The sequence below is a fragment of the Taudactylus pleione genome, unplaced genomic scaffold (genome assembly GCF_031769625.1).
Source record: "Taudactylus pleione unplaced genomic scaffold, aTauple2 ptg000041l, whole genome shotgun sequence".
Lineage (NCBI taxonomy): Eukaryota > Metazoa > Chordata > Amphibia > Anura > Myobatrachidae > Taudactylus > Taudactylus pleione.
In genome coordinates this window covers 18,173,000-18,200,385 of record NW_028284443.1, presented here as the reverse complement: position 1 = coordinate 18,200,385, position 27,386 = coordinate 18,173,000, and the positions used below count along the sequence as shown (strand labels likewise).

Sequence of the window (27,386 nt, the reverse complement as noted above, 5' to 3'; positions counted from 1 at the left end):
ACATTGACGCAAGTTTGCGCTTTAAACACGCAGTTAGTTTGTAATACAGACACCTCTCTCTCAAACAGAGCCCACAACCAGTTACTGAACTCATGAAATCACTATTGTGTACAAGTCTGGGACAGCATCGACATTGACGCAAGTTTGCACTTTAAACACACAGTCAATTTGTAATACAGAGATTCTCTCAAACAGAGCTCACTAGCAGTTTCTGAAGTCATGAAATGACTATACAGTAGTCAGCGCAGAGAGTGGCGCAAGTGTGAAAATTCAACCGCATACAGTAGTAATACAGACAACTGGGCATGGCGTATGGCTTGGCTCCACTGGACATGCGCCACAGATCCCATTGTAACCCCTACACTGGGCATGCGCCAGAAATCCCATTGTAACCCCTCGGAGCTGACAGCCACCACAGCGCAGACATTGACGCAAGATTGCACTTTTTAAATGCACAATCAGTTTGTAATGCCTTACTTTTAAACAGCCTTTTAAACAACAACACTTCTACAGTAGTTTTACTATAGTGTCCAGAGCCGACAGTGCCAAAAATTATTATTTTCCAGGGCTCGAACCCGGGACCAGCATTGTTTCAAAGTGATCACCTAACCACTAGCCCACAAGCCAGCTATATTAAGAACGGCACATAGCGGTCTCAGCCTTGTGCACTCCACCCACTCGCTGCTGTTTTTAATAATAAAAAAATTGTCTTCCTTTCCAAATATTATACAGTACTAGTACGTATATACACAGTACCCCACCATTAGAGAATAATTCATCCCATCTCAGTGAAAGCTGTGCGTGCATCTCATTAATCTACAGTATTGGTTATACCGTGATAACAACTCGGGCAACTTCACTACTGTACAGATATGTACAATATGTGTACTGATTTGCGTCCCGTTCTAAGAGCTTACTGTATGTATGTGATATTAAAAATATTGGTTGTGTGAACATGCAAATACTTTACAGTGCGTGAATGTGATATCCTTCCAATTTAACAGTATGGTATTCAGTACAAATTACAACAGTGGAGCACTCGCCACCCAGCGGTTAAGCGCTGTATTACATGCCGTAGCGTATCCTTAGTTGAAGAATACAACAGTACGACACAAGTCCAGACATCACGTAACGTTCCATGGCGCGACTCAGAGCCCTGAATGGCGCGCCTTGAACAACAAACTAGCTGGGCACATCTGGAAATTGATAATCATGTTTTCAACAATTATATAATCATCAAAACAGTGCACAATCATTCACAATGCAAACTCACAGACATCATTTAGTTCCTGCACAAAAGAATGTCTTAACAATCTGTACAAACAGCACTGACTATGCAATATATTGTCATATCGGCTTCATTTAGATACTTTTCTTAATGTATTAGGTCTATGTTGATCCTACTGAATAAACATTGTATTTAATTATTAAATATTTTTATACCGCAAGTGTGTTTAGTGAGCACACACTGTGCTGTTAGCAGCAGCTGATATCTGAAACACAAGGTCAGGGAGCAGTGTTTGGGAACCTTCATGTTTTTAATTGACATCAAAATTTTAGCACTTTTTGTGAAGTTTACGAGAGTAATATAAACAGTTACACATCATTGTAAATGAACATAAAATCAATGGGTAGTGAGGAAAGAAAATCATTGCATCATTTGTTTCACTATTAGACTACTCTTTGGAAAGCTTTTATGTAAACACTAGAGACAACAATCAGACAGACATATTCTTGTGGCTACTACAAACATGGTATATACAGTGTGTTGCTATCTAAAAACATTAGTTTCATTACTGGATTTAACTGGACCTAAATCTTATATCAAGGTCTCATACACATGATTGTCTTCACATTTAGTTGAGATATGCATCAACGTACAGTATGGGCAGAAAGTACTAAAGCCTGAAGTGCATTCAGAGTGCTGTGAGTGGGATCCAATCAGATCCCTCACAGCTCCCCCCGCGGCACACGTCATACGAAGCATGTGCAGAGGGACTACTGGGTTATAAACCTGGAAGTCCCTCTATTGCTAAGAACAGACCTTATCGGGAGAGCTGTCCTTTGCGATTTTAATCACATTTCTAGGTGCAACCTGGCGTTACTAACATTGGTATATACCGATAAGTGGCAGCATGTACCACATTCACGTTGTGATGCTTAGTACATCGCGCCCTAAATGCAAAATGGGAATTGCAGTTGTGGAATTTACCTAGGGACTGCAGCCCCCCTGTTAAATCCTCATTGGTCACCACCTGAATTATTTAACTTTTCAACCCTCAGACTTATTGTTATCAATAACCCCCCCCCCTAACACACACACACAAACACCACTGGTTATTCATTAGCCCATCCCTTTTTTATCCATCACAGCCTAGCTTACCGCTGCTTCTGAAGAAACCCTTACGCCCATACTTGCCTACTTTTGAAAAAGATTTTCAGGGAGATTGTGATAGCAACACCTATGAGCGCGGAGTTAAAGTGGGCGTGTACTGCTACATCTGAGGGGCATGTCATAACATTGACACATCCAAATGTAAATGAGCCCCAAAGCAGTCAGTAAGATCTACTTGTTGATGAAAACACACTGATACTTTTCAGAAAATACATGTAGCTATAGGGATCATTGTGCCTTATAACCAATGCAGGGAAATTATACTAATGATCCAATTGGAATGTATATATCTGTTTTTTTTTTTAATATAACAGCTACATAATGGGGTAAGGTAAAATCAGGGAGATTGCTAGACTCTTCAGGGAGAGAGGGAGATTGCTAGACTCTTCAGGGAGAGAGGGAGAATGCTGTTATTTCAGGGAGTCTCCCTGACAATGAGGGAGCGTTGGCAAGTATGCTTACTCCATCTATAGGCTGTTGCAAAGGAACATTTATCAGCAACCCATTAGTAGCAGTGTTAGGCTGCAGGCAACACAGCAGAGGACGCTGCAGAGGATGAAGACAAGTCTGGGCCCCCGAGCCATAGCTAGACAGCACCAGCGTCTGCCCCCTTCCTCTTTAATTGTGGAACAAAATTATAAATTTGTTACAGAATTGTAAGAATGATTTAAAAAAAAAAAAAATGTAAACTTCAACTTGACAGGATGCCCTTCCAAAGCAATCAGTATACACAGCCCCCACGGATGGCATTCCTGTTCACATTCAGCCAAAAAAACCAGGCACAAATCATGGGAATATGTCCAACAGGTCAGGCTGGTGCAGCAGTCATTCTGCTCGCTAGGTGACGGCACAGACAACACCTCCCTCGCTACAGCCCTGTCTGGACCTTGCCTGATAGGTAAGCGATGTTACATAGTGACGGAATATTCATAAGTATCACAGTAATACTAAACAAAATATACAGACGGCAATTAATAATGTTCTTAAACTGAGCCCTGAGCACTGTTGCTGTGGACTACACCTGAGCAGAAAAGTAGTTTTGTGGCGGTGAAGAGTCCAATAGAGTGACTGATACCCAGAGCTTAATTTCTGGCTGATCATCCCATGCTACCACTCTCAATGTAGGCCCCTTAGGCTGCACTATTTAGTGGGCAACAAAATAAAAATAATTAATATAAAAAAATTTATATTCTTTATACAAAAGACTAAAGCAGTGGTGTTATTTATTGGTGTTATTATATTTCTAGCATATATACAGTACCAGTCAAAGATTTGGACACACCTTCTCATTCAATGGTTTTTGTTTTTTTAAATTATTTTCAACATAGTAGATTAATACTGAAAACATCAAAACTATGAAAGAACACATATGGAATTATGTTGTTAACTAAAAAGTGTTAAACAAATCAAAATATGTTTTATATTTTAGACTCCTCAAAGTAGCCCCCTTTTGCTTTGATGACAGCTTTGCACACTCTTGGCATTCTCTTAATCAGCTTCATGAGATAGTCTCCTGGTAAGGTTTTGAATTAACAGGTGTGCCTTGTCAAGAGTCAATCTGTGAAATTACTTGCCTTCTTAATGTGTTTGAGATCATCAGTTGTGTTGTGCAGAGATAGGGTTAGTGTACAGTGGACACCACTATTTGACTATTGTTGTAATCCATATTATGGCACCAACCACTCAACTCAGTAAAGAGAAATGACAGTCCATCATTACTTTAAGACATGAAGATCAGTCGATACGGAAAATTTCAAGAACTTTGAATGTATCCTCAAGTACAGTTGCAAAAAATATCTCATGAGGACCGCCCCAGGAAAGGAAGACCAAGAGGTACCTCTGCTGCAGAGGATAAGTTCATTAGAGTTACCAGCCACAGAAACTGCTACTTAACAGCACCTCAGATTAGAGATCACAGAGTTCAAGTAGCAGACAAATGTCAACTAACTGTTCAGAGGAGACTGCATGAATCAGGTCTTCATGGTCGTATTGCTGCGAAAAAGCCACTACTGAGGATGAACAACAAGAAGAAGAAAATTGTTTGGGCCAAGAGACACAAGGAATGTACATTAGACCAGTGGAAATCTGTACTTTGGTCTGATGGGTCCAAAAATGAGATTTTTGGTTCCAATCTCTATGTCTTTGTGAGCTGCAGAGAAGGTGAGCGGATGGTTTCTGCATGTTTGGTTCCCACTGTGAAGCATGGAGGAGGAGGTGTGATGGTGTGGGGGTGCTTTGTTGGTTTCACTGTTGGTGATTTATTCAAAATTCAAAGCACACTTAACCAGCATGGCTACCACAGCATTCTGCAGCGCCTTGCCATCCCATCTGGTTTACGCTTACTGGGACCGTCATTTGTTTTTCAACAAGACAATGACCCCAAACACACCTCCTGGCTATGTAAGGGCTACTTGACCAAGAAGGAAAGTGATGGAGTGCTGCATCAGATAACCTGTCCTCACAATCACCTGACCTAAACCCAATTGAGCTGGTTTGGGATGAGTTGGACTGCAGAGTGAAGGAAAAGCAGTCAACAAGTGCTCAGCACCTGTGGGAACTCCTGCAAGACTGTTGGAAAACCATTCCAGGAGATTACCTCATGAAGCTGATTGAGAGAATGCCAAGAGTGTGCAAAGCTGTCATACAAGCAAAAGGGGGCTACATTGAGGAATCTAAAATATAAAACATATTTTGATTTGTTTAACACTTTTTTGTTTACAACATAATTCCATATGTGTTCTTTCATAGTTTTGATGTCTTCAGTATTAATATACTATGTTGAAAATAATTTAAATAAACAAAAACCATTGAATGAGAATGTGTGTCCAAACTTTATACCGCTAAAATTGTATGCAGTATTTAGAGAGAATAATTTAATCATTGTCTACCCCCTGGAACTTACAGTCTAAAATGTATACCATAGAAACACACAGTAACAGCATGTTTATGGACAGTGGGAGGAAACCAGAGTACCAGAAGGAAACCCACAAACACAGGGAGAACTTACAAACACCACCCAGATAATGCCTTGGCCAAAATATAAACCAGGTTGTCATCATGTGGTAGATATATGAATACTTAAAAGTATTGCTTTATTTATTTACAATAGTTATTATTATAGCAACAACTATATTATTCATTTTTTAATAGAGAACTAGCTGAAGGGCCCGGTGTTGCTTGGGTTTAAATCTTCAAAGTTTAAATCTTCAAGTTATTAAGGTTATTATGTGATGTTGTCCAAATCCATCCAGTGAACAGGCTCCCTGGGTCAAAGATATGCTCGGCGCACTTCGCTGTGAGGTCCAACCGAAACCCCAACCACTCCATTAGGCATCCCAGACCAATTGCCACCCATCTGTGAAATTTTTCATCCAAATCCATCCAGCGGAAGGCACAGAACAGGCTTCCAAGGTTAAAGTTCTGCCCAGCATCCCCGGGTCAAAGTTGTACCCAGCGTACACCAACGGGAGGTCCAACCAGGACCTCAAACCCCCTAGTATGTCTTCTGGGATCTAATGTTACCATTCTGCGAAGTTTCTGTCCAAATCCATCCAGTGGAAGGCTCAGAACAAGCTCCCCTGGTCAAAGTTCTGCCCAGCGTTCACCAACAGGAGGACTGACTGGTACCCTAACTGCTCTAAAACCTGGCCATGATCCAATCCCAATTGGTGCAGTGGTGTCCAAATGCATACTGTCAATTAACCTACCAGAATGACTTCAGAGTGTGAGAGGAAACCCATGCACGGGGAGAACACACAAACTCCAAAGTCAGAATTTAACCAAAGGCACCGACGTTATAAGCAACAATGCTAGCCACTGTAGATGAAATACACATTGTAAATAAAAATACAGTATTTATTTTTTAAAGTTCACACAACTCATATACATATGTACATAGTAGTGCCACCTCAGATAGCAGATATACTGCCTGATAGAGGTCAGTTGTGGCTCTCTCAAGTGACTGTTGTTGTTTCTGAATTCAGTTGAATTTTAGCCACGGTCTGCACAACTTTTTTATATTCTCCTATCTGTGAACATGAGGAACCCAGCCTATGTCGAAGCTTCCCCCCAACTCTTGTTAAACAAACTAGTCTCAAAGCTAGCCATACAGTTTACAAAATAGATATTATTCCTCCTGCCAGTAATGTAATCGGAGGCATCGGATGTGATAAATTCTTACTGAATAGTTGCCACATTCTCTTTAACCTTTGTTGTAAGTTTTAACCATTACACTAACTTTGGTGAGTTAATACTGCATGACCATTTCATTTTGTAATGGCATTTACTGATATTAATACCCCTTTTACACCGGAGCTAAACCCGGGTTTTTGAAGGGTTAACCCCAGCAGCTCCCTGGTGTAAAAGGGGAGAGAGTTGGATCGCCGGGTCGAGTGACCCGGCAATCCAACCCAGGTAACTAGCAGGGTTTAACACTGGCGTAGCCCGTGAAACCCTGCTGTGAGAACAGCGCACTCCGGGTCACGATGACCTGGAGTGCGCTGTTAGCCGGCCGATTGGTCCAGCTTCAGTGGCGCTTGGAGATGACGTCATCTGCAAGCGACCACTTTCACTCCGCAAAAGCCGGGTCTATGCAGACCCGACTGCGGTGTGAGCGGCGCTGACTCGGGAATATCCCGAGCCGGCGCCGGCGAAATTCCGGGTCTGATCCGGATAGGAACTTTGTTCCAACTCCGGGTCAGACCCGGAATTTAGGTGGAAAAGGGGTCTAAGTAAGACAATGTTTTGTGGCAATTACAAATCCATGACTACTTATAAATTGAACTAAAAAAGTGCCTTATTTTCTAATAGACATTGTACTAATTGACTAAACGTGCATACACACTAGACAATATTTTGTACAATTTGCCAATTTTCGACACATTGGAGCGACACATCATGTAAAATATGTCCAAATTGTGAGTGTCTACTCACGATATCGATACTGATGCGCTTCCTTGTGGGTGGTACATCGCATCTTCAGATCTTGATTACAGCAGGTAAGATCTGCCAATCTGGTTAACGAGATTAAGGTCGTTGATCAGATCGTTTGTCAGATTGGACAGTTTATGCAAGATATTGTTTGTCTGGGAGTGCAGGGGAGTTGCCGGGGAGTTCAAGGGAAATCGTTGACGACATTGCATCTTTTGCGAGTCGTGTAGTGTGTAGGCACCTTTACAGCACAGTGCAAACTTCTGAAATATCACATGAGCCTGAGTTATACATAAAGCACGTGTGTGTGACATGCAAATTATAAACCTTTCTCTGAAAGTGGTAAGTGCCTGTCCTGAATTAAATTAGCTGAAACAAAAAGAAAAGCTCTAATTAACCAGCACATCTTCAGAGCTCTCTGCTACTGTTATTCTATCAATATTTTCTTATTTGTGAACACATCCCGGCTGGGATGGATTAAAATGAACATTTTCCAAATCACAATTTTAAATGCATCTCTTGTGTGTGATTATCAAAATGGGCAATTTATCAAATAACAAAAGGCACTCGTGCAGAGTTAGCTTTGCGACCTGGTATCCATACAATGTGACACAGAAAACCATAAGACGATAAGGGGGGACTGTGGTATCTATCATTACCTATGTAAACATTAGAGAAATCAGAGATGTCTCCAGCTTTTGAAGGTTGATAAATAGCCCTGATATAAAAATCACCTTCTCTCTGAAGAAAAATCCTGTGATATACCATTTTAAAAAAAGGGTGTAGTTCAAATTATTATAATTCTCGAAGATTGCTCATTCATCTTTCACCCTATCTGCTAATGTGATATGAAATATTCTCATATATGTGTGAGTCTTGTGGATTTGGTTACTTCTATACTCACAGTGCTGACGTACAGTCTTAGTTATGTTTCCTGTTATACTGTCTGAGAAAGTCACAGTGATAAAATCATAGCTTCCCTGGCCATAAACCTGTTACACTTATCTATGTACGTAGTGCTGGAAATCCCAATAAAGCAAACAGCTGCTTTTTGGCAAGCACGGCTTTGATTATATTGCCTCAGCTTGTGTTGATGAATGGGATTTGCTTGCACAGTTGACTTTTTGCAGTTTCATAGGTGATGTTAAGCATTGATTAATGTGAATATCATCATGATGTGGAAACTTGATATCTAAATTTTCATTGATAGATTAAAGAGACAAATCAATCTTCTTTAAAATAAAAAAAAAAGTATTTTTGAAATGAGATTATATTTTGTGCCCTACTGGAACTTGAATTTAAATAGAATATAAACTTTGTACTAAGGATCTCCTCCTAGAGGTCCTTTAAAACTGCAAATCACCCACTCTGCAGCATAAACACAGCTCTGGTCCTTATGTGCACAACGATTTGCCAATTGCAGCTAGATTTTGTACAGGACCATAGGTTGGCAGAGAAAAATGTCTGCAAAAGCTTAAGGGCCCCACACACGGAGCGATATAGTGGCCTATCTGACGGTTTTGAACGATATCCCCGCTATATCATTCCATGTGTGGGCATGATATCTTCCGCTGCGCGCTCCCGTGGGGTCGTCCGTCGCTCCTCCAGTTCTTTCAGCTTATTCAATTGATCTGGGGGATCAACGAATGATCCCATGCAGAGCTATGCGGGTGGGGGAGCGGAGTGCCGGCATATCACTGCATGGGATCGTTCGTGGATCCCATGCAGCCCAGTGTGTGGGGACCGCCCGATATGTCGGCCGTCGGATCAGCCTTCGCATTGCAAGGTGCATATCACATTGTGTATGGGGCCCTTTAGTGTTAGTAAATGTACGAGTTGTGTAGAGTTGTGTGGAGGGAAGCTGCTCCCACTGACATATGGAAAAGGTGCACAGTTTTGCAGAGCAGTGCACAAAGGAGATTTAATTTTTGTGAGTAAGTTAATTATATTGAGATAAGAGTGGAGAAGGCACATTGTCAAGGTTCTCTTATGGGATATGAGTAGGTATGACTCATGAGGGGGCTCTTTTATGATGGCATATAAAGGGTGAGAAGAGGGTTCTGGCGTATTTAGAGACTGAGGGTATTCTGGGCTGGCATATAAGGGCATAAGAATGCTCTGACATATAAAAGGGCATGTGGAGGAGGGGTGATGCATATAAGAGGAACAAGGGGGCTCTGCCATATAAAGGGGAAGTGGAGGGTACTTTTGGCATATAAAGGGGCATGAGGAGGCTCTGATGGCATGTAAAGAGGCTTGTGAAGCAGATAGTATTTAAAAAGGGATATAGGGGCCTGAAATCGGAGAAATAAAATGATTATAATCCTAGTGTGGTTTTGGCCACACCTTCTTGTCACGTACCCAGTCCGGGAAAATTAAAAGAAAAAGGTGGTAACCCTAGTACTGTATCATAAAAATAATTAAGAAATAGGCAGCAAACTCTTGCATATGGAATCCCCCTGCTATAATGAAAACCAGATTAATCCATAAAGGATGAGTGTCTCAGAGTTTAGGAGCCATCACAGGTGACAGCTGATAAAGGGTGTTTTGCAACTTTATAGAGTGAGTCCCAGTAACTATAAATTATAATCACTACCTTTTTATTTTTTTATACCAGTCCAATGCTTTACTTCGCAGGGCTATGTACGCTGGAAAACTAACAGGTTTGAGAACCCTGGTATGGTCCCAGTATATTGTACAGGTGCCCCAAGGATATCTGACCAATGCCCATTATACAAGCTAGTAAAAGAAAATAAACACACTTACACAAGTTTTTAATAAGCTTTACTTAAACAAAAGACCCTCTAAAGCCTCATTTATGCACTTTCAGTTTGAGAGATTGTTTAGCGCAGAGAGGAGGAATAACAGTGCTTACCATTGTGAACTGAGAGAGAGAAAAACTTTATGACAATACTACAATACTTTAAATGCTATGCTATAAATACTAATTGGTACAATTGCCTCTACACACTGTAAAGGGGAGGAGCAACACGCTGAGGAAGGGTAGGAAGCATGAAGAAACTCCAATCCTTTTATCCCACAGAAAGGCCAATTCAAGCTCATTATGTCATCCTCTAATGGCGTTCTGATTTTATATAAGCCGGCTATAAGCAAAACTTCCATAGCTTTATAACTTGACAGGAGATCGCTTTCCCCATACTAAAGTGTAGTGAAGCGAAAGTTTAGACACCATAAGAGAAATCATATATTTCACTGTGAAAACCCACTCCCAGAATAGCACTGTGCAGTGTAAAGCCTTTTCATCACAGGTGACAGCTGATAAACGGTGTTTTGCAACTTTATAAAGTGAGTCCCAGTGACTATAAATTCTAATCACTACCTTCTCTGTCTCTCTCTCTTCATGGTCTTTCTAAGAAAATGTCTAATTCCCCCCTTCTCACAATACCTGGTTCTTAAGGAGACAGGACATTGTGCTGCACACATGGCCAGCTCTGGAATGTGGTATACACAGTAGAGATAAACTTGCAGGATTCCTTTTACAACAGACTTGTTTCCAATGGCACTTGAGGGGCATCTTTGCTTAAGTCCATTTCTTAATCCTAGATTTAATTCAAGAGAAATGCTGTCTACTTGTCTCACTGAATACTGGTACAAGCTGTACTTGTTCATCTGTTTTATAGCATGCAGTTGGGTTCAACAGTACAGTTGGTACAAATATCCAATATCAATGGATTCTGTAGTTTTGTTATAACAAAACAATTTGAGCATTGTCTATCATTGCAGTTGGACCAAGCCTATTTTGAGAAAGGGATATAGACAACGATTGGAATTGTCAGACATTTATCAAATTCCCACGGAGGATTCTGCAGATAACCTGTCAGAAAGACTTGAAAGGTAAGATGTTCTGTGTTTTCCTGAATACACAAATTATTTTTCATTTTGTAATATGAATGTAATATGTTCAGAATTTATTGTATTTGTAAATGTATTATAATAAATATGCATTGAATTAAACAGTTATATTTTTATAAATTAACAAAATTATGACTGTGACCAGCATGGATGTTCCTAGTATGACTTTCCTAGTATGGCTATACTGTTGAGAGACATATAGAATCAATCAGAGCCGTTTGCTGAGCCCTGAAGGAAGATCAGAGGGTTCCCCATTGTTGCATGTGTAGGTAGACCATACTTACCTACTTTTTCTTTCTGTGCTCTGGGAGGTTGGACAGGGGGAGGTCCATGTCGTATGGGCCAGGGCATGGTTCCATGAATCATGTTATCATGGTCCTGACCACTCTTACTAAATACAGTGAGTCACAACATAATGTTGGGACATGATGACACAATTTAAAGTGAACCATCATCACACTGTCCACATTTCCAATCATTGCATGAGGGTTCTCTACTCTGCCAGGAGCCCCAGAGAATTCCACAAATTCTAGGATCACATGAAAATTCTAGGAGAGCAGTTTGGGTTGATCTATGGCATCATGTACATTTGCACTTCCTGGGGCAGATTCTGAGATGGACGTAAATAGCGAGTTTTAGCACCAGAACCGAATATATGCATTTTTGCTTACCCCCTATCTGATTTGAACGGACTTTTGCCAGATCTCACTTTAGCCAGGATGTACTGAAGGTTGCGGTGACCATTCAGCCAGTCACCGCAACCTTACTAATTGCATATTTACTAACATATGCGATTAGTATCGCAAAGGACAGCTTTTGCGATAAGAGCTGCCGTTTGCAAAGCAGCCGATGCCAGGTGAGGGAGTCTCCGTGGGACCCCGCCTCCTCCGAGTCCCGGGAGCTTTCTGTTGGTGACCTATGCAGGAAGCCTCGGGCTCTTCCTCCTCCTCCCTACACCCGGAAGAAGATTAGGAAGAGGAGGAGGCGGAGGACCCAGCAGGAGCACGGGACGGCAACCATGGAGAGCATGTGAGTGAGGGCCAGTGCTGGGCGTCTGCGGGGCGACGAGGTGGCGGAAAAGTGTCGGGTGTGGGTTGTGGTAAGAAACCCATAGGCTTCTATAGGGTAATGCCAGGTTTTTCTGGCGTTACCCTCTGCACCGATAAAAGGGCAGCTGGGACTTAGTACATTTGGAAATGCGGCAAAAACCCGGAAACGGGGTTTTAACAGCATTTTTCCTTTAGTACATCCCGGCCTTTGTGTGAAATGGGTGTTTTGGAGTAGGATCTGGGTTTCGAAAAAGCACTTGAGTGTAATGGTAGTGTCATGGTAGTGCTGTGGGAGTGTCATGGTAGTGTTGTGGGAGTGTCATGGGAGTGTCATGGTAGTGCTGTGGGAGTGTCATGGGAGTGTCATGGTAGTGTTGTGGGAGTGTCATGGGAGTGTCATGGTAGGGTTGTGGGAGTGTCATGGGAGTGTCATGGTAAAGCTGTGGGGGTGTCATGAGTGTCATGGTAGTGCTGTGAGAGTGTCATGGGAACGCAGTGGGAGTGTCATAGGAATCCTGTGAGAGTGTCATGGTAGTGCTGTGGGAGTGTCATGGGAATCCTGTGAGAGTGTCATGGTAGTGCTGTGGAAGTGTCATGGTAGTGCTGTGAGAGTGTCATGGTAATACTTTGGGAGTGTAATGGTAGTATTGTGGGAGTGTGATGGTAGTGCAGTGGGAGTGTCATGGTAGTGTCATAGGAGTGTCATGGTAGTGCTGTGAGAGTGTCATGGTAATACTATGGGAGTGTGATGGTAGTATTGTGGGAGTGTGATGGTAGTATTGTGGGAATGTGATGGTAATGCAGTGGGAGTGTCATGGTAGTTTCATAGGAGTGTCATGGTAGTGCTGTGGGAGTGTCATGGGTGGATCATGGTAGTGTCATGGTAATGTCATGGTAGTGCTGTGGGAATATCCTGGTAATGCTGTGGGAGTGTCATGGTAATACTGTGGGAGTGTCATGGGAGTGTCATGGTAGTGCTGTGGGAGTGTCATGGTAGTGCTGTGGGAATGTCATGGTAGTGCTGTGGGAGTGTCTTCGTAATGCTGTGGGAGTGTCATGGTAGTGTTGTAGGGGTGTCATGGTAGTGCTGTGGGAGTGTCATGGTAGTGCTGTGGGAGTGTCATGGTAGTGTTGTGGGAGCGTCATAGGAGTGTAATGGTAGTGCTGTGGGAATGTCATGGTAGTGTTGTGGGAGCATCATAGGAGTGTCATGGTAGTGCTGTGGGAGTGTCATGGTAGTGTTGTGGGAGCGTCATAGGAGTGTCATGGTAGTGCTGTGGGAATGTCATGGTAGTGCTGTGGGAATATCCTGGTAATGCTGAGGGAGTGTCATGGTAATACTGTGGGAGTGTCATGGGAATGTCATGGTAGTGCTGTGGGAGTGTCATGGTAAAACTGTGGGAGTGTCATGGTAGTGCTGTGGGAATGTCATGGTAGTGCTGTGGGAGTGTCTTCATAATGCTGTGGGAGTGTCATGGTAGTGTTGTAGGAGTGTCATAGGACTGTCATGGTAGTGCTGTGGGAGTGTCATGGTAGTGCTGTGGGAGTGTCATGGTAGTGCTGTGGGAGTGTCATGGTAATGCTGTGTGAATGTCATGGTAGTATTGTGGTAGTGTCATGGAAGATGTGGTATTGTCATGGTAGTGTTGCTGGAGTGTACAGTACTGGTAGTGTCATGGGAGTGTCGTAGAAGTGTCATGGCTGTGCGTATAGAGAAGGGAAGCCTGTTTCACACTCAATCTCTTGCACCAATCCTGGGGCTGTTGCAAATGCTGACACTAATAATGATGGTTGTGGCAAGCAGTGGGCGGAGCGGTTTCCCGCAGAACCTGCACAGATCCTCGCTTTAGCCTTACAGACACTCTCATTAGCACAATGTAGAAGATCAGACTGACTCAGTCTCATTTCCCCTGTGTTTACTGTATAAGAACATTTTAAACACAGGTAATGCATTTACTGTACATATACATGTATATTCCTACATGTGCTACGCTTAATGATGGATGTGAGCCTTTATTTAGACTGATGACTATAATACGGATGCTGCCAGTTACTGGTATATCTATGATCCTGTGTTATGTTATTTTATTCTATCTGACAAAATATATAGATTTATCACACTGAGAAACAAAGTCACTATATGAAAATATAGGAAACCGTCTGATATGTCTTGTTTCTGTATTAATGGATAAGATGTTATTCTGTCAACAAGTCACCTTTGTCTGCATTGTTACCAGTCAGAATAGTCTGCCTTTGTATTCATCTTGCTAGGGACTGGATGAACTCCAACACACTTTATTTGCCTATTATTTCTGCATTGGTCTTAAGAACCCTGGCAGTTTTTTTTCTACATACAATGTGACCTTTACATGAATTAACTCCCTGCCATGAGATATATGGTTAGGTATTTAAATCTGCCAAACACATGAATGAACTGATGCTGAGGTTACCCTTTCAGGATAATGAAGAGTGGATCTCACTGGTATGCTAACACTGCGTTTTTATTAGCATCTTTATGTAAACCCCTGAGTTTCCCTGGAAATACCTGCGAATGGGCAGAAATGTTACAAGTGTAAATGTTACACATGATAAATGACTCTCTTGTTTTGTTGTTTCTTTTAGAGAATGGGACAGGGAGCTGGCAACATCAAAGGAAAACCCCAAATTAATCAATGCACTGAAACGATGTTTTTTCTGGAAATTTCTTTTTTATGGTATCCTATTATATCTCGGGGTATGATGACATTTTTTTGTTACTATGCGCTATATTTTATTGTTAATGCAGATAAATATATGATTGCATATATATTTTATTGTTAATACAGATAATATATACTGTATGTGTACTCTGGGTGTTAGCATGGGCACAGATAAGTTAGGTGTAGATGGCAGATCTTCCTTCTTTCCTGGCAATGACTCCACGAGCTTTATCCACCCTCAGGCTGTAGCAGAGAGGCTAGCCCCATAAACACAGTAAAATTACATATGTGACAGCCTTGGTAAATAAAATAATGCATACTTGCCTACCCTCTCGATTCGGCTGGGAGCCTCCTGAAAATCGGGTGCCGCTCCCGGCCCCCTGGAAAGGCAGGCAAGCCTTCCAGCCCCCGGCGATCCGTCCGCTCCCCCCACCCCCCTGCGGTTACGGTGTAAATCCCCTGCAGCAGGGGGCCGGTGACGCGATTCGCCATTAATAACGGCAATGGGAAGAGGGGGCGGGGCAACAATGACGTGATCGCGCTGTCATACCCCAAGCACCGCCCCCAAACTAGCGTAATTTGCCAGCCACGTCCACTATTTACTGCGACCCGCCCCCCACCGAGAATGCCCAACAGCTCCCTTCTGGAAAGAGGGAAAGAGATGTAGGCAAGTATGAAATAATGTAGTAGATTTATTAAAGGAGTGTAATGCTGGTTACACACTGGTAGATATATATCGCCCATTCTATTGAACTGCCGATATATCAATAGTACATCGGCAGGTGTGTACCCGATATATGTCTGTGAATGACGTCATACACAGACATATCAGATCGCCCCTGCAGCACAGCAGATAGCCAATATATCTGAAAGATAGATCAGTCCTCTGCTGGTGTATATGGGTGACCCGCCGATCGCCCTTACACATACTGCAGGGACCAACGGTGATTGACATCTCAGCTGGGTGGTCAAATTTAAATGCCCGCCCAGTTGTGACATCAAGCCCGGAACATCAGACAGGTAAGTGTGTATACACTTACCAGTTATCAGATAGGTCGACTGGACGACTGAACGGCTGCCCCGCCAACCTAGTGTGTAACAGCTTCAGAGGACTTGAGTCCAGGGAGTTCAAGATGGAGAAAATAACAATCACCATACAGATGACAGTCAATGCAGCATAAATGAAATACAATAAATATATGACAGTAGTTTACAATATGGTTGTAAATACACAATAGGCAATAATTTTCTCTAATGGTTAAATAGGCTTATTTATGCTAACTGCTGCAGAACCTCTTTAGCAAAAACTATGATATATACAGTTTCTCAATTACTTCAATACACTATTCTCTAAACACACAATAACCTTCTCAATAACACAAAGAAACAGATTATTACTCAGCAGACTAGCTGAACCCCAGACTGATCAGTCAAATACTTTAAATTGAACACAGAGGGCCTGATTCAGAGATGCACACTATTGCAGCCATGACTGCGACTCTCTGTGCAGTTGCAGCGGCGGTAATATACAAATGCTACTTTCACTTGTGTACTAGCTAGCGCCTGGAGAGTGCAAGCCCTGAGATGCCCACTTTCAATGCCCATAGTCAGTGCAACTCTGCTGCTGGTTCTGAACAATCCACAAAAGGCACACCATTGCGAGCACCATAAATTCTTGCACCAGCCTATGGTAGGTGCATTGTCTCGTTCTCAACTCCTTATAAACATAGCCTCTGTGGCTGCAGGTCTACAACTACAACAGTTATCTTCAGCACTTAATAGTATCAGTATCTCAGTCAGAGGTGCACTCTCAATTAGCTATTGCAGTTTGCCAATCTTTTTCACAATATGGCTTCCTCTCCCTTCATACTAATAGTCTCAGTCCCACTGGTTCAATGGTAGCTGAATGTGCACATATATCATGCTGTCAGATGGTGTTACTGACGCCACTTTCATATGGCATTCAGCCCCCGATAACCTTCATAGGCTGCTGTTTACACAGCAGCCTGTGAAGATTTACATGGCGGCCACCAGCAGTGGGATCTATTTAGATCCCTCCCAGCTGTGTCTGCACTCTGCACTGCCGAGCCCCGGAGCACAGCTCCGGAACACTGCAGACATGTGGCCCGGACCGAAAGAAGACAGGTGATGAGAGCGTGATGTTGTTGCTCCTGATGTGTGAGAAGGCACATGTGCTAGTCAAGAAAGCAGGAAGTTACTCACTTCACATCAGCAATGTACTTAGTACATTCCTGCTTTCTTTCTCCTCTCAACCACTCCGATTTTGATGGGACAGTCCCACTTTTTGGGCACTGTCTCACCATTCCACAGTGTCCCATGGTGCAGGGGAAGTTGGGAGGCCTTCTCTCACTCGCTGCTCTGCTTTGCAGAGCATACTGTGAATAGACGCTGAGCACATGCGCACAGCATCTGTTCACAGGAGAGAGGGACTGTCCTTCATCCATTCTTTGATAAATAGTTAAAACATTCACAATCTCATTTATCAAAGAGTTTTATAATTCACAACGAGTAATAAAACTTGTTGCATTATGCATTATTTTATTTACCAAGGCTGTCACATATGTAATTTTACTGTGTTTATGGGGCTAGCCTCTCTGCTACACCGAAAGAAGACAGGTGAGCCTGGCTAAGGAGATGCAGCGGCGGAAAGGAGGGGGAGTCAGACACCCGCGAGGGGGTTCTGGATCGTACAACCGCTGGAGGGGGGAGGTCAGACACCCGCTGGGGGGGAACCAGATTGTACACCCATGGGGGGGGGCATTTAAGTCCACAGCCTGTCTTCAGCTTGAAGACAGGCAGTGAAAACTAGGAGAAAAGTCTTTCACTTCCGAAACACTGCTTCATAGAAACAGCTGTTTCGGAAGTGATAGTTTAGAGCAGGAGGCATGACGAATGCCGCCTAAACTGTGTTTGAACTTGCAGCGTGTTCAAACCATAATTATTACATGTGATAACTATGTTATGATGAATAGGCCCCTAACTCACACAGACTCCACAAATGTTTGCTGTGGTTGCCAGCTTGTCCCTTTCTGGCTCCATCTAGTGACAGCCTCTCACCATACAATGTCTATTTGCTCTTATTACTGCCAGGTTTATTACAAATATAAATTTTATTAAGTATTTTACTAAGTATACATTCAAAAGAAATAAATAGCTGTGGTAAAATGTTTGTGGAATGCTTTATGACATTCATTCATTGAGATCTAGAATTGCAATGTCTTGTCTACGGAATAAGACACATGAAGGCCCCATTTTTTCCAGGAGACTCAATAGTCAAAATATAAACTACACTGTGTGATTTCTAAATATATACCCTTATATGGACATCTGTTTTTCCTCCATTATGTTAAATTGGAGTTTCCCGGTAAGAACTGTCCTTTGCGATAGAGGAACTTCTAGGTTTGTGACCCAGAAGTCCCTCTCTTATCCTTCTGCACATGTGCAGAAGGGCAAGCGCACTGCGGGGGAAGCTGGGTGGGATCTCATTGGATCCCTCTCAAGGGACATTCTGAAACAAAGCCCATAGGACTCTATTGAGCAATCCCATTTTTTTTTTGGGGGGGGGGGGGGTTTACCGCATTTTTGATCTCAGTACATCCTGCCTTGGTGGGCCATTTATTAACCTTAATAAACCCTTAGAAACAGCAGTTTCTAAGGGCCTCATTTATCAACAAGTTTTATAATTCATAACGAGTGATGAAACTCATTGTGTATAATGAATGGTGCTCCAGCCAATCAGCTCCCAACTGTCATTTTTCAAGCAGATGACAGTAAGGAGCTGATTGGCTGGTGCACCATTGCCTCCTGCTCTAAACTATCACTTCCGAAACAGCTGTTTCTATGAAGCAGTGTTTCGGAAGTGAAAGACTTTTCTCCTAGTTTTCACTGCCTGTCTTCAAGCTGAAGACAGGCTGTGGACTTAAATGCCCCCCCCCCCCATGGGTGTACAATCTGGTTCCCCCCCAGCGGGTGTCTGACCTCCCCCCTCCAGCGGTTTTACGATCCAGAACCCCCTCGCGGGTGTCTGACTCCCCCTCCTTTCCGCCGCTGCATCTCCTTAGCCAGGCTCACCTGTCTTCTTTCGGTGTAGCAGAGAGGCTAGCCCCATAAACACAGTAAAATTACATATGTGACAGCCTTGGTAAATAAAATAATGCATAATGCAACAAGTTTTATTACTCGTTGTGAATTATAAAACTCTTTGATAAATGAGATTGTGAATGTTTTAACTATTTATCAAAGAATGGATGAAGGACAGTCCCTCTCTCCTGTGAACAGATGCTGTGCGCATGTGCTCAGCGTCTATTCACAGTATGCTCTGCAAAGCAGAGCAGCGAGTGAGAGAAGGCCTCCCAACTTTCCTGCACCATACGACACTGTGGAATGGTGAGACAGTGCCCGAAAAGTGGGACTGTCCCATCAAAATCAGAGTGGTTGAGAGGAGAAAGAAAGCAGGAATGTACTAAGTACATTGCTGATGTGAAGTGAGTAACTTCCTGCTTTCTTGATTAGCACATGTGCCTTCTCACACATCAGGAGCAACAACATCACGCTCTCATTACAGGACATAAAGGAGGGAATTCAATTCGCCACAATAGCCGCTAAGTGCTACTTGAATAATTGCGCACAGGCACTGGCGTAACTACCATAGGTGCCGGGGGTGCGGCTGATATGGGGCCTGGACTGACTCCGAGGTCTGGCCCTCCCCTGCACCTACAGCACCAGGCCAGCCGTGGTCGTGTCCTCCAGCAGTGTGCTGTGCAGGGCAGGCACATCTGCCCTCCCGGTCGGCACCTCCTCCAGCTCTCCTCACTGACTTCTTGGTCGTGAAGGTCTCAATAAAGCCACTTTCTTAACAGGTTGAGAAAAGATGTAGACAAAGAAGGACCCAACACACAGTAGCAATTTCTATTTTTTTTTTTAAAATAATACATTTTAATACAGGATACTATAACTGCATACATCATATAAATTGTTATCTGGCTCATCTGAATCTATGATGGATATCCAGAAATGACTTTTATATGTTGGAGAAAAGCCCAAAGCTCTCACAAGTCCAGATAAGCGGTGTAAAATAAAAGTGTTCAAGCCCCTTGCTTGTCGCCTTATTTGGGTTTGGTCACAAGTGTATCAACAATTATATAATAAATGAATAAATAAATTAGTTATATAAAACAGTTATTTCACAATAAGCACAAGACATGATTTTCATTTTGGGTTCTCCTCCCTTAGCTGTACGAGTTAGCAGGCTAATGGCAGCTTATAATGCTGTTGGCATAATCATTTACCCTATGTTATTTAAATATGATACATTTTAAAACAAAAGGCTTATAAATAGCCTGACGTCAATAATCCCTTTCCTAATAATGATCTTGCCATTCACCTGCCATAGTTCACAATTTGAGAGGTGTACCCCTTATCTAGTATTATAAACAAATTATCTCTTATTTCTTTCAGGAAGTCACAAAAGCTGTTCAACCACTTCTCCTTGGAAGAATCATAGCATCCTATGATCAAAATAATACTGTAGAGCGGTCCATTGCTTACTACTTAGCAATTGGTCTGTCTCTACTCTTTGCAGTCAGAATGCTGCTTCTACATCCTGCCATTTTTGGTCTACATCATATAGGGATGCAAATGAGGATAGCAATGTTCAGCTTAATTTACAAAAAGGTAAGTGTACTGCATTATCTAACCAGCAGCTTGCCAGGGAGGAAGCAGGAAGAAACAAATTCTGCTTCTTTCCTTACTTCGTAAGCATAATAGCATCAGCCTGAGCTGGCGTTAGGGTTTTTTTTTTTAAACTGTGATTAGCTTAGGTTATCGCAGTTTAATAAATTGCAAACAGTACTTAGTAAAGGCTATGGGATGCAAACTCTGAAATAAAAGGAATTGCATGACAAATTAAAGGGATTCCAGCCCTGGGCTGACCAGTTTGAGGGTGGTTGCAATTATGACAACCCTGCTATATAGCTGGTTCAGACTGGTTATAGGAATTTAGAGGGAACCCTTTACCCCCTATTTTACAATACCAGCCTAAGCTCAGACTTTTATTCCTATTTTTTACCATTTTTAACATTTTAAGCAAACAAAGCCTGTACAGATCATAGTGATCTGTGCAGGGCTTCCACTCTGCAGAAGACTGATGGCGAGTTTGCCATCAGATCTGCTGCAGAATAGAGGTTGATTATGAATGATAATCAAAACCTATCCATAGTAAATGATGGTTTTTAGTACTGCAATCTGATGTTGATATTCATCGGTTTTACTCTGACGGCAGATCTGATCTTTAGTAAATGTACCCATTATCTGTAGTATGCACTCATTTTTGCCTTGTGATCCAAATTGTGACCTATTTATTTATTTTTAAATATATTTTTATTGAAGCAATGTACAGAACATAAAACAAAGATACATATATATGTTCACAAACAGGCGGACCCAACATATAAAATAAGGTTAGATATTTGTACAGGCAGCACTAACAAATATATATATTGTGCCATCAAATAAGGAGAATCCTACAATAAATGGATCCATATACTGTAAATGGTAAAACACACAATTATTAAACTTGTATTAGAAGAGTAAGCAATGAAAGTGCCTTTTTCCTGCAAAAAGTCTGTTTTTTCAAGAACGAGTCCCTGTCACCAGTTCCTATTATTTTTAAAAGAGTAAACCCCCGAAAAATGTAAAAGGAAAATTATCATTGCAGAGGAGGACGGTGTTTGTTGGGACAGAGTAGCGCCAGCATGGTTAATGGCAGTAAAACTTGATTATGTACTGTATGGAAGTGACATACAGTGATAGTTACTGCCACCCACAAATCATTCATGATAAATAGATGGCTTACTCTGTTGCATTTCTGTTGTTACAGACTTTAAAATTGTCAAGTAAAGTTCTGGATAAAATAAGCACTGGGCAACTTGTAAGTCTTCTCTCAAACAACCTAAATAAATTTGATGAGGTAAGATTTCATGTCTAATCTGTATTTATGGCATAAATCATTTGATGTATTTTGAATTCTATGAACACAAGGAAAACCTTATAAACATCTAAAAAAACCAAAAAAAAAAAACAATGAATGTAATTCAGTTGAATGCAGTGGGCACTATCCTGTCCAAAATGAATTTGTGGCTAAGAGCATGAAAATAAAAACAGTTTCTAATGTTTCACCTGCTTGAGTTTACCCTTCATAGTATTGTGAATTGTGGAAAAGAATATTTTCCTGCTATGCTGTCAGGCAAGTCTTCAGTGACTGATAATATTTATATCCACTATCTAATCAACAACAAAACTTCAGATTAAAAAATATGCAAGTACAATTGGTCCCAGATAGAGATGAGAAAACTTGTGGTGATATTTCATGTGAGTCAGGGTTTGCTGTGAAACAGGCCATTTGCACATCAGGGTGTTACTGTCTTTGAGTTTGTCTTTGCTTTGCCAAAATAAATTTCTGAATTTGCATTTCGCTGAATTCATAGTCTGTGAGCTGTGATGATAATGGTCACTTTATTCTGGTAAGGGACAGGTGCAAATACCAGACGGTGATGCTGATGGACACCAGCACTATCAAATTACTTGGGATTGGCTGTTTGTGAATACTCTGGTGATACTAATTGGTGCTTTCTTCATCACTTGGGCATATTGTAGATCAGGGGTAGCCAACCCTGGTCCTCGAGAGCTACCAACAGTGCATGTTTTCCAGGTCTCCTCACAGAATCACAAGTGAAATAATTAGCTCCACCTGTGGATCCTTTCAAATGTGTCAGTGAGTAATAACTACACCTGTGTACCTGCTGGGTGACCTACAAATCGTGAACGGTTGGTAGCTCTCGAGGACTGAGATTGGCTACCCCTGTTGTAGATTATACTTTTGTGAGTGTGTTTAAGCATATCTTTTGTTTTATTTTGCTCATAGTTTACCTAGGTGAGACGGGGAGTTGTTTCTGCTGAATTACAGAGGCATTTGTAGCTTAATTGATGCCTAATAGTGAATACATTTGTCGCACATAAATGAAATGGTTTACAACGTGTGCTCAAGTGTCTGTGAGGTGAGAATGGTGATACCAGACACATTTACTGTTGTTGCTGGTGGAACGTATCTAAAGCTCTGCATATAGACAGAAAGAAATACACTATTTTTGAGTGTGACTTTTTCGGTCATTCATTTTGTGGCCTGTTCTGCATCAGCCCCTTAATGTGCACATTTACACTGCCAAATGTACATGACAATTTCTTGTATCAGTTTTGAAAATGTCACTTACGTAACAACACATAGTTAAACATTATACCTATATGAATTGTTTTCTACAGTTTCCTCTTACAAAGGAATGTAATTCACTCAGTTGGTGGAATCTTACATCACTGATACTGTTATAGTCTGTATTATTGGTTGAACGGATATAAAGTTAAACATTCTACGTAAGTTGACACTTCGTAAAGTGCAATAAAACTGCCTGTTAATGATTACGTGGATAATTTATCATGCATTGTAACTTGATCAGACCAATGGGGAGAGTTTTGGCTGACTGCGATGATGTATGGTGGATTATGTCTGTGTGTTATATTTTATGGTTCACAACATTGTAAGTAATTATGGCACAGATAGTGTTTCATAGCAGTAATACATTCATTACTCTAGGTCTCTGTGATTTATGAAGTCCTTACAGTCTGTTACATTGTTTGTTGTGTAAAGAATTGTGGGAATAGTTTGTCCTGCCATTTACTCTGTGATGCCATGCATAAGCTGTCTGGGAAAAACTAACCCTGGAATCAGCAGTGTTCTGCCCTCACTTTAATCTTCCTTTTGGTCTGATTAAAATGAGAGAGAGAGATAACCACTCCCGATTTTAATAATCAAATCTAGATGAGAAGAACAATGGCGTTTATAGGTAGCAGACCAAACATTAGAAACATCAGGTTAAATGAGGGATACCAAGCATTTAGAAAGTAAAGGCTTCTATATAGGTTTGGAGCATGTGTTAATTCAGCAAACAACATCACAGCTTGGTCAGGATCCAGTCCTGAAATGTCCTGGTTTCCCATAGACAACCACAAACCCTCAGTGAATTAGAAATTCGATGACTGTTCAGTTGCATTTGACATGATCTTCAGTGACTGAGACAGCTCAACTTGGTAATGTCTTATGACCAGCAGTGACTAATGTAATGTCAGGGAGGAACTTTGGGTGAAAAGCATGAACAGCAAAGTGAAGTGAGCAGAAGCACATGCTAGCGAGTCATGATACTAGTGCCTTCATTAAAGCTCCAGGCTAAGCATACACACAACCGTATATCTGTTGTCTGCAACATTCAACATGTGGTGCCTACAGCCAGTTTAATATAAAACAAACCTAAAAGAACATTACAGGAAAGGATATTGTAGTCAGGTTACATCTTATAAACCACACATCACACCTGGCAATGTATGTATGCAAGTTCAGTGTTTCAAAGAGCACAGATAATGGACTACACTGCAGTGGGGGAAAGTGATATGCTCCAACAAAGTGCATGTGTGGCAGCAACCTAAAGAACTCTGAGTGTATATTTCCAAATATAAGGGGCGCTGGTCACATCTAAAACTGCAGTGGTTGTATAACTTTATTTATACATATAAATGTTTTCCACAGTTAAAACCACTTTTTTTATCTACTGTAAATTAGGGATGGCCATGGACCATTGATAGTTAACACCATGGTCAAAGGTTTTGTCATCGATGGCAGAGAGTCAATGGTTCTCCGCCACCGATGTCCAAGTTTGGACCCAATGTTTTTTTTTTTCATGGGATGGAGTTTAGCCACACCCCTGGTGCCCACTCAGCCCCACCCCATTTCTGATTGGCCTGTTGCCTGCCATGCCTGCAGCAGCAGTGGTCATTGAGGGGTGCAAACCAGTGTTGGTTCACCATAGATCGTTTTTGTGCCATTGATGCTAATCACCAATGGAACTATCAATGGTGACCATCGATGGACACCCCACTGATGGCCATCCCTACTGTACATTTGAAGATTGAGCCACATTAATCTGTGTATTTTTCAGAATAATATTTGTGCAACTTTATCCTGCTAGCTATGTTATCTCTTGCAATCACCAACTGTGTATACAGTTTTATAAAATACTAACAATATTTACGTAATGATTATTGCATAAATTAACCTGGTCTATCCTATGAAATACATTCAAACAGCACATACAGATGTGTCCTCATACACTGTGGCTTCAGTCGCGCCAAACAGACCCTCTTAGCGCGCCAAGTCCTGGGCGACTCAGCCGCACCAAGTGTCTTTCTTGCTCAAAATGTGCATCTCATTCACATAAATAAAATAACGAAGTGACAAAACTACTTTGCTAGATTACACTGATCAATTTGATGACCGACATATGTGCATTGCGTACAAATGAGTCTAAATCTGTATATGAAGTGCTACAATGCAGCGGCTGTGGCTTTCTTTCATGCCACTTTCCATTGTGCTTCATCTGCGACTTTGTATATGTTTAATAAACTATGGCCCCCATTTAGTGATGAGTTTTATCACCAAAACGAGTGATAAATGTCACTGTGTATGATAAATGTTGCTCCAGCCAATCACCTCCCAAGTGTCATTTTTCTAACAGTCGACAGTTAGGAGCTGATTGGCTGAAGCACCATTTATCATACACAGTGACATTTATCACTCATTTTGGTGATAAGGCCTCATTTAGTAACGAGTTTTATGTGTGCAGCCCAGCATCTGAAGTACACTGTGAGTGGTGTTTTGCTGTATCTGACATGCAAGTAGGTTGCAAAATTTTAAGAAAAAAACAGTACGCTACATCTCTCAGAGTGGCTCAGTCACTTGCTCAATATGGCGTATAGACACTGGGTGTAAGAGGACACATCTGTACTGTACTATAAGTTTCTGTCTTCTGTTACATTCTGAGTGTAATGTTAACATCTTATATTGTCAAGTACAATTTAGATGCTGGGCATACACCTACAGATTAAAATGTCTGTCTTGCCGACAGACCAATTATGTGACGCTGGCAATATCTAAAATTGTTGTTATGTACTGTCAGATTATGGTACTGATATTGGATGCTTTTAGCCTGTCAGCATGTCAGATAGTTGAAATCAGAGCACCAATTATCGGATATTTTGGACGTGCTGGACTACAGACCGATAACTACTGCTCAGCTGCGGCAATACACTGTTGAATTATTAATCGGTCTGATTAGCTGATTATCAGCTGATTAGGCCAATGATTGAACAATGTATGCCTAGCATTACTTAAAGCACACCATAATTACCAATGATACAAGTTGCACGTGATGACAGTTCCGCTAATCCCCAAGTACTGAGTTAGAATATTTTATATTGTTAACAATATTACATCAATATGTCAGTGCCAAGGCACGGCAGGAGAAGAAACAGGGTTGAAATATGCTGAAACATTACTACTTGGGACACATACTGTACAGTACATGCAGATTTGGTTGGTCCATTTTTGCTGAATTACCTGACAACAGTACATTCTCTGGGCCTGATTCAGCAAGGATCGCAGTTGCTTATGCACACGCAATCGGCCGATTGTTGCGTACTGCACATGCATCGCAGTGCGCGTGTGCGAACCAGCCACTGCGTTTGGGACTGCGATCGCAGAGGCTATGCAGACCCATCTCAGAGTGATTGACAGGAAGTGCCATTTGTGGGTGATTGGGGGGGGGTTGGTTGGCTGAACGCAGGCGTGCCAGTACGTTGGAACAGCGTTGCATGGGCGTGCATAATTTAGCCACTGCAATACCATACACAGCATGAGAGCTCATAGTGTGCGCTGAAGTAAGCAATTCCTGAGTGAGGTCTGACCTGCCTTAACTGTCGTATGGGTCCGATGTTACTCGATGTTACCAATTGTTTTGCTATGTTGCCAAAGTATACAGATGTGAGTAAGAGGAAGTGGACGTCCTTATGTCAGGCTGCGATTGCAATGCAAATTAAAATATTTACATATCACCGCTGATATTAGCAACTGCGTTGCGTGCGTATAAGCAGAATATCGATCCTTGCTAAATCGGCCCTCTGTCCCTGTCTTGCACAATTAAAATAAGATCTGATTAAAAAATGTAAACATGTTTAAACATGTTTGTCCAACATAACACTTGTCAGTCTGAATGGCACAAGAATTGTGTACCCACAGATGTCAGATATGCCCTGGATTCAAAAAAAAGAAGAATGCATTGAGAATATACTGTACATTTGGAAGCCATTTAGTGTGTCCAGGCAGTGCACAGCAGCTATGATATCACTACACCTGCTTTTGCATGAGGCTCTGATTCAGAGTTGGGAGCAAAGCAAAAAAAGGAGTAACCGGACATACTGTACCATGTTGCAATGCAAGGGGTGCAAATATTTTATTTTGCATGCAGGGAAAGTACTGGCTGC

General features: G+C 41.8%; 1 protein-coding gene across 1 annotated transcript in view; it reads left to right on the top strand.

Annotated features, from left to right (window-relative positions):
• Positions 1 to 27,386, top strand: part of CFTR (CF transmembrane conductance regulator) — a 163,516-nt gene that overhangs the window by 16,019 nt on the left and 120,111 nt on the right. The window contains exons 2-5 of the mRNA XM_088457430.1: positions 11,069 to 11,179; positions 14,869 to 14,980; positions 20,424 to 20,639; positions 21,844 to 21,933. Of these exons, the coding sequence (XP_088313556.1) occupies positions 11,069 to 11,179; positions 14,869 to 14,980; positions 20,424 to 20,639; positions 21,844 to 21,933 (529 nt within the window). The remainder of the gene's footprint in view (positions 1 to 11,068; positions 11,180 to 14,868; positions 14,981 to 20,423; positions 20,640 to 21,843; positions 21,934 to 27,386) is intronic.